At 37.5% G+C, this 17,409-nt stretch overlaps 1 protein-coding gene across 2 annotated transcripts in view; it reads left to right on the plus strand.

Moving 5' to 3' along the window:
• The window catches only part of LOC131440643 (homeobox protein homothorax-like), a 160,027-nt gene that overhangs the window by 40,742 nt on the left and 101,876 nt on the right, over positions 1 to 17,409 (plus strand). For both annotated transcript variants that reach the window (XM_058612104.1, XM_058612105.1), the window contains exon 3: positions 6,822 to 6,970. In XM_058612104.1, coding sequence (XP_058468087.1) covers positions 6,822 to 6,970 — 149 coding nt within the window. The remainder of the gene's footprint in view (positions 1 to 6,821; positions 6,971 to 17,409) is intronic.

Raw genomic sequence — 17,409 nt, forward strand, 5'->3', positions numbered from 1 at the left:
GGTGTTGTTATTAATTATTTTTGGTTCATTTGTTATCTATGATATAAAAAAATATATAATAACACCGGCATATTGACAAAGATTGCCGAAAGATTGCTGAAAATTCACACCACTACCTTTTTCTTCATATTTTTTTTATTTTTAGTTGGTTTGACGTAAAGTCGCCATAACTAAGTTCAGGTTTTGCAATGATTGAGTGGAAACATATATTGAAGAAGCCAAATGAATGAAAAACTCACAGAAAAGATGATTTTTTTGAAAAAGATACGCTCAAAGACAAGACACAAACCTGTGTTATTATGCATTCCGTGCATACGCGTTACCATTTCCCCACCCTAAGCAGTGTGATAGATACGGCTCTAGCACAAGACTGGGTTTGGTTAGCGTATATCGAACATGGTCTAAATTCAAGGCCGCCTCACGACCGGTACCTTATATCCAAACATCTTCTCTGTTCATTAGACAGCAAACACTGGTCTTCTTGCTGTACACCTATTCTTCCGATCAAGCACTGGGTAGAAGAGTTTTTTATAATCACATGTTGCCTTCTGTATTGTGCCAATCCTGTCCCTGAGCGTATCTTTCTCCAAAAATCATCTTTTCTGTGAGGTTCTCACTTATTTGGCTTTATACTTTATACTCAAAGTTTGTACTCGTCCAGCAGGTAATCGGAACTGATATGTGCTTGACTACCTCAAAACCGTCGTCCGGGTGCGAAAAAGGCAAGCAAGTGTGACGAATTTCCCTCATTATTTCCAAAAGTTTTAGAAAACTTGGTTCCGATAGTTTGTAGAAAAAATATGTTGTTGGGTTAAGTACATCAAGAGATATTCGTGATATAGTTCTGTCCATTCTTGTACAGGGTAATTTTTGAAAAGGTGCCCCATAGTAAGGGGCGGTCCATAAAAAATGTCACGCTTTTTTTGACGATTTTCGACTCCCCATCTCCCCTTTGTCACAAATTGTCACAGAAGCAAAGACTCCCCCCCCCCTATGTCACATGTCACGAATTCAAAATAAATAAAATTCATCTCAATACATTCTCAATATGTATGACAAACCATACAAATATGAGGGAAAAATCGTTTTATTACATGCTGTCATTAGATTAAAAAATATCCCTAAAACTACAAAATCATCGGAATTATTTTATTAATATCAATTATATAAATTAAATCATCTGTTTTATTCCTCCTAGGGGTACACAGATATATTATTGTTTTAGGTAAAGAATAATATTTCCTTAGTGTAGCATACAGGGCTGAGAAAATAAAAATCAAAACGAGATCACTGCCGGAGAATCTTTTCATGATCAGTTGATCAGTGAATTTTAAATCACATCGATCAATATCGGTACTGATCTTCCGTCACACAATGGGTAATGATTTTGAGCTAAAATGATTCTTGATGTATGTTAGTTCAATCATTGGATGATTCGATAAGCTTTGATGTTGGTGGAGGAAAATCACATATGATCAAGATAAGACATGACATGATCTACGTGTGAAATCGTTGATCTCCCGCCCTTTTTCAAATGGAGTACAATTGAATAAACTGCATCAGAATCAGATAAGAGAAATTCTTATGATATACTATTATCAATGCTAAAAAATCAAATTACTGAAAAAATTGTCAGTGCATAACTTAAGTTAAACCGTTTGTAGGCATCTTTTTCCTTTTTACTCATATTAGGCAAAATTTATTAATTTCGCTCATTTACTCGCTCCTCCGTGCACTTTTGCTGATCACAACAGAAATGATTTCCTGCATCACTCATTTCCGAATTTACAAGAAGAAGCTTTTACATCAACAAATACACGTTTTCCTATAGAATGTAAACGTTTATTGTGAACATTTTTTCAGGAAATAGGGCAAAGCAGTAATATAATTAGGTATTTCAAAAATGCGCTCATTGAAAATATTGGACGTCAGAGATGGCATTTCACCAGAGTTATACACGCTAGAGTCAGATTTTTGCCACACCAAGGATGAAAAAAACGAAGCACCGCACAAAGAGGAAAGCGCACTTCTTCTCAGTGTCGAATAGACAGCATTTGAGTGTGTGCTTGTGGTTAAAGCAGCTGGCGCGAGTGAAACACATTCTCTTCGCATGAATCGCTCACACGCGCTCTCGTCTAAATACACCCAAGTGACCACTGGCGCGTGATTGTGAGCGAACACTTCTGTGAACTTCAATTAATAGAGAGTAGATCTGGCCTTGCTATGAAAAATTTGCAAGGAAAACCGAAAATTTTACGATAAATTGTTTTATTTTGCTGATTTTGCGTGTCCACGCTTCATCTACGAAAACCATACAGCAGAGTGCTCACCGGCGTGTACACCTCTGTGAAAGTATCTGCATCCTCCTCAGAGAATTTATTAGCTAATGCTCTAGCACTTGATGCGATTCAGTGGAAGAGGTAAGAGGAAATAAACAAACGCACTCATGATGCGTGCACACTTACACAACAGCGGTGTATAAATGTGAAAGAGAAGAGCTCTCGTTGAAGTTGTCAGTGCGAGGGGAGAAATTTTGCTTGCTCTTCGTCACACAGAGGAGATAGACATCTCTGTTGGACGTCACATTCCAAAAACCTCCTCCCCTCCCCCCTGTCACAAATGGTCACGTTCTTTTGTGGACAGCCCTTAAAGTAAGTCGTATTCACGACAAAACAATGGGCTCTGTCGGTTACGTCACGGAATCGGAAATCACAGCCATTTGATCTCTAAACTTCTTTTTAATGTATTATTTATGGTAATATGAGTTAAAATTAAATTATTACAATTTAAATTGGATTCTTTGAACATGATACACAATTCAATAGTAGTTTAAACCTAAGTGTACACAATTAAATAGTAGCTTAAGCTAAATCGGCACAGCCTGCTCTGAGGAAATTGAGCGATAAAAAAACAAAGCGTTGACACCAGAAGTGTCAACCATTTGATCTTCGAACAGGAGTAACAATTCAAGATTAGCTTTCAAACGAGCCTGAATTTGTTATAATCCACTAAGCAAACTCTGAAAACATTGAGCGGTGAAAATCAAGTTTTGTTCCATTACAATGTCATATAATATTATAAGCAAATTTCGACAAAAATCGATGCAATCTTTAATTGAATCGATTCACTCTCTGTAAGTTAGTATATAAGTTCCTTTCCCCATTACACAATACAAGTAGGTTTACAATTTTCCCTACACAAAAATCACAGAATTGCGGAAGCACATGATGCCTTAATGGTAATAATCAAATCATGTATATAATAGGGCGAGAAATTCACCACTTGTGGCTGAACATCCAATTTAAATCTTAATAGTTAATTTAATTTAAGTTTAACTCATATTTTAATATATATTTATTATACAAAATTCAAAAAAGCGTTTTGTCGGTAACGTCTCTTATACTCTTATATATCCGGAACCAGGAGTGACCAGTTGATCTTTATACTTGGTCCACAACTCAACAGTAACTTTTAAATGAACTTAGGCGTATTAATATCAGCTCGGTCATCTCTGGAAAATTGAGCGATGAAAAAACATCGCGCTTACGTCACTTATGCCACTACATCTCCTGAATCGAAAGTGACAGCCATTCGAGCTTCAAACATGATCCACAATTTAACGTACCTAAGCTTGTTGAAATTGGTCGAAGCATCTCAATTATTAGCGGTAAAAACAACGCGTTTTGTCGGTTACATCATTTATACCATTATATTACGAAACAAGAAATAATATTTTTTTTTATCTTTGAACTTGATCGACAATTCAATATAATTTCCAATAAAATTGAGCAGTAAAAAATCTTTAAAATAGCGACACACAGATATTTTCAGATCTCGTCAAGATGAGTCGAATGGTATATAACGCCATGGGTCTCTAGGCTTAGTTCGAAAATCGGCTTTCCAGCAATTCAATTACCTTTTTATAAAGAAAGGCAAAAGTAGTATCTGTAACTGTTACTGTTTCATGACATTAATGACGAAACAGAAAATTCAATTACAGTGAAATTAAAAGGATTATTTAAGAGCAATAAAATATATAGTTTTATCTCCTTGGAACGATGCGTACAAATATTACCAAGCAGTAGGTGGCATTATATCGAATATCTAATTAAAATGGATCGAGATGTAAATGTTTAAAACCTGATCACTGTGTGTACAGATTTATTTTTCGTAGTTTGAATTTGCACCTGTACAAAACAAAGGGATTATGTAAGTGCAAAAAATATGACGGAGTCATTATTTATAGATTTTGTTCATCATTTCACATTCAGGGTGGCAAGTGACCGGGAAAATCGGGAAAACCGGGAAAAAATCGGGAATTTGATTTCACCGGGAAAAACCGGGAAAAAGTCGGGAATTTCAGTGAAAAGCCGGGAAAAATATTACTAGCTCACCTATGAGTAACAGTTGTTAGCATAATTTTTTTTTTCAACAGTCGAAGAGTAAGAGACAATACCCAATTTTGCGTTTGAGCGAAATGTTCAGTACAAGTGTTGAAATAACTTATTGTCCATTGGAAATTGGGCCAACACCCCATGTCTCGTCCAACGATATTTAGAGGCTTGCAGGTAGTTTTAAATCAAACAGGAAGCATCAGAGTTTTTTTAAGTTGTTATCAATAACAGCATAATGAAAGCTCATTTTGAAAAATAAGGATAATTTGGATGCTTCTGTTGGATTTTTAATAAATTTTTAAATAAGTATTCAAAAAACCTGCAAAATTTATGGCAAAATCTCAAGGTAACATAGGGAAAATTTTTAAGTTTTTAAGTTTGTTAATAATTGCCCTTGTTTCTACATAATTTGTCTCAGTAAGGTTATCTTGAGACAATACTTGTGTTATGCTTATATTTCTGTGAGATGTCAAAAGGACTCGCAAAATTGGAAGAGTTGAAACTGGTTTCTGAGAACCAGTATAGAATATTAGAAAGATTTAGGAAATTAATTGATTTGTTCAGTGAATCTATGTTTAACTTTGTTTTAAAGGTCCTCAACTATTCCATAGTAGGATCACAAGAACGTTGGTATTGATGTAGGTGAAGGGGAATTAAATTTAGTTTGAGCTTTTGGAACTTCAATAAAGTAATGATTTAAATTATTTACGGCTATATCTATATTTCCCAAAACAATTTCAGGGTTTACATTCAATAGTATTCTAGTCGATTAGTTCTAAACTGGTAGAATATATGACTAATTGAACTAATCATTGCCTAATTTGAAACCCTGAATGTTATTGATTGATCTGCTAGAATCAGATCAATTGTAGGAAGATTTCTCATCGAAGATAAATTAGTTAAGCTATTGGAAATAAAACTGGTTTAAAACCAGCGGAGAGTTCATCATGAAGAACTCGTACTTTCTGATTACTCTACGAGCGTTTAGAATCGTATTAGGATTATATCGATATATTGTGCATTTTAACAGTTATCATTTGATTCATTTGCCCATCAACGCATTAAAATCGTAAATATTGTTTATTGACTAACATATATATTAGAACAAAAATGGTGTTTTAAAAGAGCTAGTCAACGATTTTGCGATATCTTAGATATACATACATCTAATTATTGTAAATTCAATTCTATTACATGAAAAATTAAAAGTTTTGGTTTGACATGACTTTGTTAATAATTGGTTTTATGGTTTTCATCACAATCACAGCATGATAATTCATCTGAGGGTATCGTTCATTGAACAGATATGCTTGCAAGCGACATAATATAAACAGTATATGTCCATATAATAATTTATTGTACCATGGCCGAAGCCCTGGCAATGACGATATTATGTTAGATTCGCTGTGCCATCATGAGTGTTGGTGATTGCCGATAATTTGGCAGAAAGCGGCTGGATATTTCTCTACATTGTATACAACATTTTCAATCTGGTAGAAGATGCTACAAGAACTCGCTGTCTCTCAATGCGTGAACCGTGAGAGAAGTTTTCTACTTTTCTTCGCTCCACTTTATACTCTGAGTATTTCACAGCCCTTAACGAAATACATATATACAGTCCGGCAATGATCGGCACTGTGCGAAATTTACCAAGAGAGAATCGCAAGATGATAATTATCGCAGATAATTCGACTTGATGATTCTCATACTAGGTTACAATATACAATATTTCAAAACCCTGGTCTGGAGCATTCACAGCTATTTTCATAGGTACAGCTTATACAAAAATTATATGTACATAGTTAGAATAATTATAAGAATTTTTTATTTTCCCGCCGAACTGAGATTTGCACTTTTACTTCCGGAAGGAGCGAAGAAAGCTCTGTGCAAAATGATTTGAAGTTGCAAGCATTGTTGTTGTTGTTTTTTACGAGTGACAAACGTCCGTTTTTTGGATTGTTTTTCCTTATTGAGTTATTTTCAATCATATGTATACCAAAATAATAATAAAAACAGTCATATGCACTCGGAAGAAATCGGTAACACGTAACCAAAACCCCTGAATGACTTGAAAAAGCTTTATACTTTTCTTATATGCACATGTTATAATCAATATTTTTTATTTATACATCGAAATGTCTGGAAAGTAATTGAATCCTAAATTAGCGAGCCTATTACAATCATCCTTTTTGTCCATGGGATATCTGTTTAAAGTTTAAATTAAGAAATATTTACAAAAAAAAACTAAAACGGGGCGATTTGAGCCTTTTCCAAAAACCGGGAATTTTTATCTAAAATTACCGGGAAAACCGGGAAATTGAAATCGGCAATTCACTTGCCACCCTGCACATTGTTTTTAAACCTATTTTTCAACTGTTACAACTATAATTGCAATGCAACTGTGGTTTCCTTAATGTTTAATTTCAGGTGACGCCAGTAACACGAGTATCGGTAGTGGGGAAGGTACGGGGGAAGAGGACGATGATTCAAATGGCAAAAAGAATCAGAAGAAGCGTGGTATATTTCCAAAAGTAGCAACAAATATTCTTAGAGCCTGGCTGTTTCAGCATCTAACGGTGAGTTACTTGATTTTGATATAATTTAATGTTATAATATATTATTTACTAGACATTACAGTATAACCACAGAAAACTGATATCCAAGTAGAGATTTCAATTTGTGTAAGAAATTTAACGGATGTTTTAAAAAGTAATCACCAAGTAGCAGGCGCGTAGCCAGAGAAAATTTTCGGGGGGGGGGGGGTTTTAGAACATGGTGATAAATCAACACATGTACAATTTATATCACAATGTTTCCCATGGGTTATAATTTTTTGTTTCGGGGGGGGGGGGTTTGAACCCCTAAAACCCCCCCCCCCCTGTGTACGCGCCTGCCAAGTAGCAATGCTCCTGTAGAGGCGCTTCGTGCAGCCCAGTGATCTCTTATGGGCTCTTGCGTTCGAGCTTTCATACAATGTTAACTCATGCGTGCGAAGTCGTGCGCAACGGTGGTTTTTAACGGATTTTTACTTGTATGCTATTCACAGCTTTTTTGAAAAAGTTTGTACTAGCTTGGATACCTGTTCTCTGTGGTATAACTTTGTTTTGTAGCTTTAAAATAGCAATCACTCTTATTAGTAAACGTTTGCTATATAGAAACACTAGCTGAATTACTCGGCATTGCTCGCAAATATGTTGTAAAGGCCGCAAAAAGATTCTAAAATTGTCTGCCTATTGAAATACTCTGAATATAGTGAAACACAACTTAGACGGTAACCCGATTAAACAATACACCTTACATGTTCTGATTGCATTTCCGTTTCAACCTTCCGAGCGAACGGACGTGTTTTGGATTTACTGCGAAAGCATTGAAAACTAGAGCCGTGTGTGATAAAGTGATCGGTCGATCGAAACGATATTGTGTAATAGACAATAGTGCTTTTTCCTTTGAGAGTTTTTTTGCACATTATACACTGGAGCAGTGCATTATTGTGAGCGGTCGATCGAAACGGTACCGTTAGTCGGTTATTGTTTCGCCGATCAAGGCCAAGTGTGCGAATTATAAACAAGCGGCCATTGTGTGAGGATTATAAATAAGTGTACCTTTTCCTCTCGGAGGCTTTTTGCACACCATCAGAGCGGCGATACGCCGATTGACGAAGCCCAGCTTGGTGTTCCCCGTTAGATTTTAAGTTAAGTACTGTTACTTCGATTATTTTTATTTCTTTATTCGACCATTCTATTTTTATTATTTTTATTCCCCACGAATAATTTGTTTTTGCACGGAAGTAGTTCCGCTAGGTCTAATTTAAATCCTGACTCCCCGTTCCCGATGATTAAATGGAGACTTCCCTTGACTGTAATAAGTCTCGCATAAAGAGCTATGAGCCTCGAAGTGCTAGCGGGCGTTCTTCCATTGAAAACCCGGTTCTGGGATCTCTCATATCGTTTGCTCATTCGATGCGACGTTTTGAATCCTCTGGTGATTGAAAACTTCGAAAGGTTAGTTGAGCTTAATTCTCAAACCCGATTTATGTCCTTGTATTTTGATTACATGGCTCAGAACATTAATCCTTCTTCGTTTACTCGAAGGTTGGCAAACTTCATGGACGAATGACGAACTGGAACGATGGCTACACTCCATTATTCCTAATGTATCGACGATACCTTGGTTCGAGGGGATGAACGTGAGTCGTGATTTCATTCGTGTTATGTCACGGCTCATATCAAATCACTATACATTCAACGCACATCTCCGGCGTATTGGGATCGTGGAGAGCGGGCTCTGCACCTGTGGCGACGGTTATCGAGCATGTCGTGTGGTCGTGCGTAGAGTATCGTGACGCCAGGTCGACTGGAATCCCTCAGGGTCCGAGGTAGACTGAGGTTCCGGTTCGGGATGTGTTGGCAAGTCAGGATTGTTCATGTATGCTTCTCATATATCATTACCTCAAACACATTAATATATAAGTGTAATCTGTTACATCTTGCTTAGAAAGTTTCTCCTATTTATCGACGTTGTTTCAACTGTGGCTAAGAATAATTTTCACCTGCAGGTTCGACCCCAACTTCCGCCGATTATCCCGATTCCTCATCTGTCCACCATCTTCATCGGAACTAAAAAGATCTTTTTGCTGTCACTAACCTTTTCGCTTAACCCTCCCCGTCTCTTCACCATCTCGATGTCAACTAATTAGATCTCTGTCGTTCTTAGTCATTTCGTTCCCATATCCCCTCTTTACTTCGTTTTCGCCAATATTTACTTCTCTGTATATTTTTTTTCTTATTCTCTTTCGTAACATCACCATCATCGCCCACGGAAGCCCGCTCTAGTCTATCAACATCAACCGTCGGGTATTCGTAGCCTGGGGGTGTTTCCCGAGGACCCACACGGACCGAAAGAGATATCGACTTCCGGCATATCGATATTCGTTACAAACCATCACTATTTGGGTACTTTTCTAGCGGGTTTGATGAGTAGGTGTCAGAAAACGATGTTTGAAGTCGCTTTAATATCCAAGATAGCGACTTGCGGTTCATCGATATTCGTTAAAAACCATCACAATTTAAGTATTTTTCAAACGGGTTTGATGAGTAGAAGTCGGAACACGATGTTTTAGGTCTCTTCATTATCCAAGATGTCGACTTCCGGTTCACCGATATTCTTTACAAATCATCACAATTTGAGTATTTTTTAATGGGTTCTATGGGTAAAGGTCGGAAAACGATGTTTGATGTTGCTTCAATATCCAAGTTACAAAGTTACAAACTATGACACTTTGGGTATTTTCCGAACGGGTTTGATGAGTGGATGTCAGAAAATGATATTTGAAGACGCTTCAATATCCAAGATAGCGACATCCGGTTCATCGATATTCGTTACAAACCATCACAATTTAGGTATTATTCGAAATTTTTTCATGAGTGGATGTAACAAAACGATGTTTGATGTCGCTGCAATATTCCGGAATACCGATATTCGTTACAAATCGTCACAATATGGGTAATTTTCGAACGATGTCCTGGATACGATCCCTTTACGGGACAATTTTGAATGAAATTCCTAAGTTGGTATCTGAGGCTTTAGATGTTAGCTATGAATGCCGTGTGTATGGCAACTTTCGCGTTATTTGCTATCCGGGCAGTCCTTTAAGAATGTCGCGCTTATCACACAGCTAAATGTAATTCACAAAAAATTATAAAACTTCACAATTTTTGAAAAATTTTCAAACAGGACTTGAATGGAGAAGAAAAAATATAATCGAAAATCACAATATTTATGCATAGGTTTGCCAACCAGCAAAAATTCACAATGTTTGAAAAAATGTAAAACAGCAATGAAAAAGGCATGTCACAAGAGGTCAAAAATTACTAAATTCATGTACTTTTAACGTGTATAGTGTATTTAAAGAATTGAAAATAAGGTACATGGCAGGAACTCGGAGTTAAACGACCTTATTTATGAGTGCCATATTAATTCATTTCATTATTACTCGTAATAAAGTCAGTTCAAGAGCCTCGTTTTTCATTTCGTCTTAGAAAAGTGTAAATGCCCCTACAGCACAAAATTATAATTCTTTGTATTACTAAGATTGAGCTATTTGTGCAATCCTAATTTTTAGGCCAAATTGTAGGATCTGAAAGGATTTATTCGTAGGAGTGAGCTACTCGATTTGTTTACTTTTGTAAGATTCACCTTTCTTCCCTCTCTGAACAGCCTAGATAGCCGTGTAGTGTCGGTAGCGGTTTCCCAACTGGCTAAGAATATCGCTACGGTCCACCTGTACCGGTGGTATAAGTCCACCAAACAGGTAAGCCGTGTGGCATCCGGCGGAATTATTTTTTACCAAGAATTGATCCACTGGTTTCCTGTTCCATGTCGTAAAAGGCCACAAAAATAGGAACTCCTAAGTCAAGGTGTATTTCCGTGCCGATGGCTGAATGGCTGCAGGAGGTTAAACAATGCAGTCGTGAACGGAATATCTTGGGGTTTTCCCTTACTGTGTTAAGCGAAGCTCTGGCACAGTGGACGACTTCTTTCTTCGCAACTCGTGGGATTTAAATGATTAAAACATTTAAAAAATCCTTACATGGTTCGCTATAGGCGGAATATATTTGGTTTCTTGTAGTTGTTGTACGGTTAGTGCTGGAAATGAAATGTTCGTTACTCTAATTGATAATGGTCTGAATGGCACAAATCAATCTTCAGCATAAACGTACAGCAACTATGAATCTATCCAGACTTCTGCAAGAAGGTAAAGCTTCCATAGCTTTGGTTCAAGAACCATATTTCCAAAAGGGAAGCTTCTACGTTGGAAAATTGTTAAACCCAGTCTTTGTTACCTTCAACAAGACCGGTATGACTAATCCACGTGAAATGCCTCGAGCATGCATACTTGCAAATAGTGCTCTCGATGTTTCTCTCATATTGGAGCTCACAACTCGGGATATTTGTGCTGTCACAGTTGGTATGACTATTGATGGCACAGACAGAAAATATGTCTGTGACGGTTCTCTGTTGAATTGCTCAACATATTTGCCGCATAACTAACCTTCGCCAAGCGATGACTTCAAAAAGGTTGTATCATACTGTTGCAAAAGTGATTTACCGCTTGCAATCGGCAGTGACATAAATGCTCACCATATCATTTTGGGGCTGCACAGATATAAATTCGAGGGGCTCTGATATGATGGAATTTGTGAGCAGTACAAACCTGCAGTCAATGCAAGAAACCGTCCAACTTTTGCGAGATTTGGAAGAGAGGAGGTTTTGGACGTAACTCTCTGCTCTGATAGAATTGCACATGAGTTGGTGAATTGGCTCGTCTCCGATGAGCTCGAACCTTCGTTGTCTGATCATAAGTACATTTTCTTTGATCATTCAAACGTTAAATTTGGCTAGCAGATTAAATAAGTTACTTTCGAAGTCTAAGGACTTTAATGTCAGTTTCTTAAGAACTTCAGATGGTGAACACTTGTCTGATGAATGTGATGTACTTCACTATCTTTTTAACACTCACTTTCCAGGATGTATGGATCCATCACCGACAGCTCTTCCCGAGACTTTTTCAGATAGTTACGATTCTTGGGCCCTTGCTCGAAGCGTTGTGACGATTGAATCGGTCAAATGGGCAGTTGAGAGTTTGGTTCCGTACAAGTCTCCTGGAAAGGATGGAGTTTTCCCAGTGGTACTGCAGAAAGGGTATGAACATTTCAAACATGTTTTGAAGAAAATACTTACTTTTAGTCTTGCGTCCTCAAGGTGGTGTACTATCCACACTTTTATGGAACCTAGTCGCTGATGGTTTGTTAAGGAAACTTAATAACCTTGGATTTCCGACTTATGGTTTTGCCGACGATTATCATATATTGCTGACCGGTATAAGCATTAACACTCTCTTTGATTTAATGCAACAAGCCCTGCGATCTGTTGAACAATGGTGTTTTCAGGTTGGATTATCTGTAAATCCGGGCAAAACATCAATGGTGCTTTTCACTCATCGTAGGATAATCACTTTGGTTCAGAGGTCACTGTGGTCGATCAAGTTAAATACGTCGGGGTTATTCTTGACTCAAAACTGAATTGGTCTGCTCACATTGACTTAAAAGAGCTTGCATGGCTTTCGGCCAATGCAGACGAGCTTTTGGAAAATCATGGGGACTCAAACCCAGATATATTCATTGGATCTACACAACTATTGTTAGACCAATTTTAGCATATGGATGTCTTGTATGGTGGCAGAAAGGAGAAGTCGCGACAGTTCAGTCAAAGCTAAACCATCTCCAAAGGATGGTCCTAATGGCGATGACAGGAGCATTCACGACAACTCCTACTGCTGCTCTAGAGGCGCTACTGTGCATTAAACCACTTCATGTGTTCCTAAAACAAGAAGCATTATCTTGTGCATACCGTCTTAAGGTTACAGGGCTTTGGAACAGTAACCCATTAGATTATGCTACCAGCCTTACTCGCTTGTGGTCTCAAATGGTTACGTGGGATGAGTATTTACTCGCTCCTAGTGACCTAACTCTCACATGCAGTTTTCCTTTCAAAACATTCAATGTGAGCTATCCTCTTCGTGAGGAATGGTTGTCTGGTTGTCTGGAACGACAACTTGATGAACACATAGTTTGTTATACGGACGGTTCTCTGTTGAATGTTCGTGCTGGTGCTGGTGTCTACTGTCGTGAAATGAGGCTGGAGCAGTCTCATTCACTTGGTAGATACTGTACTGTGTTCCAAGCAGAAATCTACGCGATTCTGTGTGGAGTACAATCGGCACTTCAGCAGAGGATCTGTGGTAAACGAATTTATTTTTGTTCCGACAGTCAGGCAGTCTTAAAACCACTCAGCTCGAATGACTCACGGTCGAATCTAGTGATCGCATGTCGAACTCAAATTGAAGACCTCAGCATTTCAAATGCTGTTTACTTCTTATGGGTACCCGGCCATTCTGGTATAACTGGAAATGAATGGGCTGATGAGTTGGCTACAGCTGGTGCAACGAATGATTTCGTTGGTCCTGAACCAGCTTTACCACTTTCAACTAGTTGGATAAAGCACAAGATTCGTTCGCGGGCTGCATCCAAACATGCCAGCTACTGGCGCAGCTTGCAAACTTGCGCTCAGACAAAAGCATTTCTACCAGATTTAAATCTGAAATTGTCAAAGTGTCTACTGCATTTCTCCAAGCATCATTGCAGTATTCTGGTCAGAGCTCTGACTGGACATTGCAAACTCAATTATCACATGGCTACTATTCAACGTGCTGAGTATTATTCGTGTGATTTGTGTGAATGCGATTATGGTACTTCATATCATCTGATATGTAACTGTCCCGCATTGACGCAGCTACGTATCCGGGTTTTTGGTTCTCCATACATGGGTGAGTCTGTATATGCGGAGCTAAAATCGAAGGATATTCTCTCGTTTCTCACCCAATGTGGTAAGGAGCTATAGTCGGAAGGGTTCATCGTTCTTCCTGGAGTGAATGAATCCCTTCTGTATTCACCTTAAATAGGGTTTAGCAGATTGTTTGGCATCCTTTTAGGGGGTACCGAATTTACTTCTGCTCGTACATACTGCGAATCGTTCTGCATTCTTCCGGGAGTGCAGAATGGTGTCGCTCTTGTTAGATCTCTAAATCCTCTCGGGGGTTGGAGGTTTTATTAACAACAGACTGTTCGGGACCTCGCAGAGGTTCAGAATTTACTTCTGCTTCCACTAAATGTGATCCCCAGCAGATTGTTCAGCATCCCATAGGGGTGCAGAATTTACTTCTGCTTTTATGTGCTTTTGTGTCGTCAATTTTTCCCATCCTCCTAGTCCAACCCTTACCATTTTCTTTCAATCCTTCCCTCTTATACATCGGGAAAATGATGCTAAACCAAATTGATGGCAAGGCACAAATCTCCAAATATCAAGGGGAACGTGCCATTTGAGCCAATTTGTTCTGATTCCTGATTCCTGATACTCGTAATAAAGTCAGTTCAAGAGCCTCGTTTTTCATTTCGTCTTAGAAAAGTGTAAATGCCCCTACAGCACAAAATTATAATTCTTTGTATTACTAAGATTGAGCTATTTGTGCAATCCTAATTTTTAGGCCAAATTGTAGGATCTGAAAGGATTTATTCGTAGGAGTGAGCTACTCGATTTGTTTACTTTTGTAAGATTCACCTTTCTTTGAATAACAACTCACATATCGTGTCAAGAGTATAGAGTTTTCTATACCCTTGTGGCAAATCACAGACACCAAGAGTTTTTGCTTAGAAATTAAAAACCGCTGGGATATTTTGTTATGAATACAAGCATCATTTGTTATTCCGCTACAGTACAATTCAAACGTTATATCAGGTGACCGTTACTGGCAAGGAAAAGGAGCTGTTTGTAACACTTGTTAAAACGCTATGTTAACCTCACGGAACTTTCGGAACTGTCTATTCGTGTCAATAAAGAAAGCCTTAAACTAATCTACACTACAGGCGAAGTCCCGTTAACGTTGACGGAAGTTGACTGATCGTCTGAATTGTACTTAAAACTGTTTGTTGTTAGGTGTGAAAAAAGGGGTATGGAAAATGTCAGAGACATAACTGGATGTCGTGAATACGAAAACAACTGACTGTTCCTTAACACTTCCTAACATCAATTGTATGAATTATGCAAGCATTCCCCTTTTTCACTACTAGAATTCGAAACGATGCACCTAAACTAAAGTACAGATTAGTTACATTAAACATTCTGAAACACAAATATTATGGAATATCCAGTATAGTTCTTTATAATGGTGGCTCTGAAAAGAACCTTTTCTGAAAGCGTTGTGATGGAGAGTGATGAGTTGAATTCGAATTCCGATGGATGCCGCTGACTTCCGTCATCTAATTCTAGGCTGAACTGTTGTCCGTGGGTGTGATACTGATATGGTTGGTGTAGGTGTAGCGTTCACAACAGATTATAATCTTCCAATGAAGAAAACATTAATTCGCTGGGTTGATCAATGATACAATAGGCCTGTGCTATTAAAAGTATGATATATATCTACGGCTTTCTACATTGATGTTCCTAGAAAATACGAGATTAATACATGTGCCTTCAAGGGTAGTAGCTTGTGAAAGAGCAGATTTCATATCCAACTTCATATAGTTGCTCATGAAATCTATGAATTTCATATTATCTTATTTTATATTATTATTTCACCGTCTGCTCCCGAAGGGAAACTACGCCGAGCATGTCGGTGCCGGTTTATCTGGCGGCAGTGATGGAGTACTTGGCTGCCGAAGTGTTTTAGTTGACCGGTAACGCTGCCCGTGACAACAAGAAAACGAAAATCATCCCTCGCCATCTGCAGCTGGCCATCCGTTACGACGATGAGTTGAACAAACTGCTCTCCTGAGTTACCATCGCACAGGGCGCTGTACTGCAAATCATCCAGGCAGTATTGTTCCCGAAGAAAACCGAGAAGAAGGCGTAAATTGCGATTTCCGAAACATTGTTGTGTTACCTCTTACAAAACCCGCTCTTTTCAGGACGACCACATCACTGTGATAAAGAAATATTTAAGATTGCTTTGAGTTTAGCTCGTTATTGATACGCCTGGAAAGTAGAATGCGCAAATCAAGTGGAAACTTTTGTTCCAACAATCTGTTCATTTTTCACAAACAAAGATTCAAACGAAAGGTCTTATAGTACTATAGCTTGCTATTGAATTTCATTTGAATGTGACTGCCGATTCCAGAGTTATATGGTAATATGTGAAAATTTGAGAAAAAGTTTCGCAAACTAAGATTCAAATGAGAGGTCTTATATTATCTTATAATAATATATTTGTAGAACATTTTATCTGGATCCGACTTCCGATTCCGGAACTAAAGCGTGATAAGTAAAAAATTACCAATTTTATTAGTATTTTTCCAAGAATTGATGCTTGAACCGATTTTCACAAATCTTGATTTAAATCAAAGTTCATAATAATAATAATAATAATAATAAAAATAATAATAATAATAATAATAATAATAATAATAATAATAATAATAATAATAATAATAATAATAATAATAATAATAATAATAATAATAAAAATAATAATAATAATAATAATAATAATCCTACTACATGTTTTATGCTGCTGATTCATGCTGTTTAGCTTGACTTACATATGCAGAAGTAACAGAAACGCAGATTCGTTTCGTTTGTTAGATTTCGTTTAATTGGTTTAATCGAAATAGAGCATGAGATAGTAAGTATAGGTTTAACTACGCTCAAAACTGTTCCAATTTGTAGGTCATATTTGTTGGTAGCAAACGAACCAACTTCGGCTATTCCGTTCATCTGAATCCGGTTTCGGAAGAATTTGAAATTGTGATTAAAAACTGCAAAAAGGATCTCACTCACTTTTCTTGGAGATGGCTAAATCGATTTTCAAAAACTTATAGGTTCAGAAGGAAAGTCTTACAGTTTCATACGGAATTCCTTAATTTGTTGTGGAAACTACTTTCAGTTCCGGAACTACAGGGTAAACAGGACTTATAGAGTTTGTGAGATTAGGTTCGAACAAATTTTCCTATTGAGAATTTCACGGTTATATTTATGATGTAATGAGTAATATGAGGAAGGCATTATTACATCACTAGGTGGATTAAAATAGATTTTTGGAGAATCAGTCGTACGTTACAACTATTCGTGAATTTGAAAATATTTGATTTAAAACCCAAAAAGGCCGGTGTCTTACTTAATACTGTGCAGCTGTGAGTGAAAATCCATATTCGGTTTCTACCTTCCTTGTTTGGTTCCAGTGTAACCGGAGATCAAAATGAGTCAGGTTCCTTTGCGCAACCCTGTAGTGCATTTTGCTTACTACCAATAATATAAACACCGAGCCAAAATATATTAGAGTGTACATAATATTTCCGTTATTCGACTTATCAATACAAACATAATCCTGAAAACAATTAAGATCATTTTTTAGCCATTCATCGGTAACAACAATGATAATTGAAAACATTCTTGGGTTCGTATA

The sequence above is a fragment of the Malaya genurostris genome, chromosome 1 (assembly GCF_030247185.1).
Source record: "Malaya genurostris strain Urasoe2022 chromosome 1, Malgen_1.1, whole genome shotgun sequence".
Classification (NCBI taxonomy): Eukaryota; Metazoa; Arthropoda; class Insecta; order Diptera; family Culicidae; genus Malaya; species Malaya genurostris.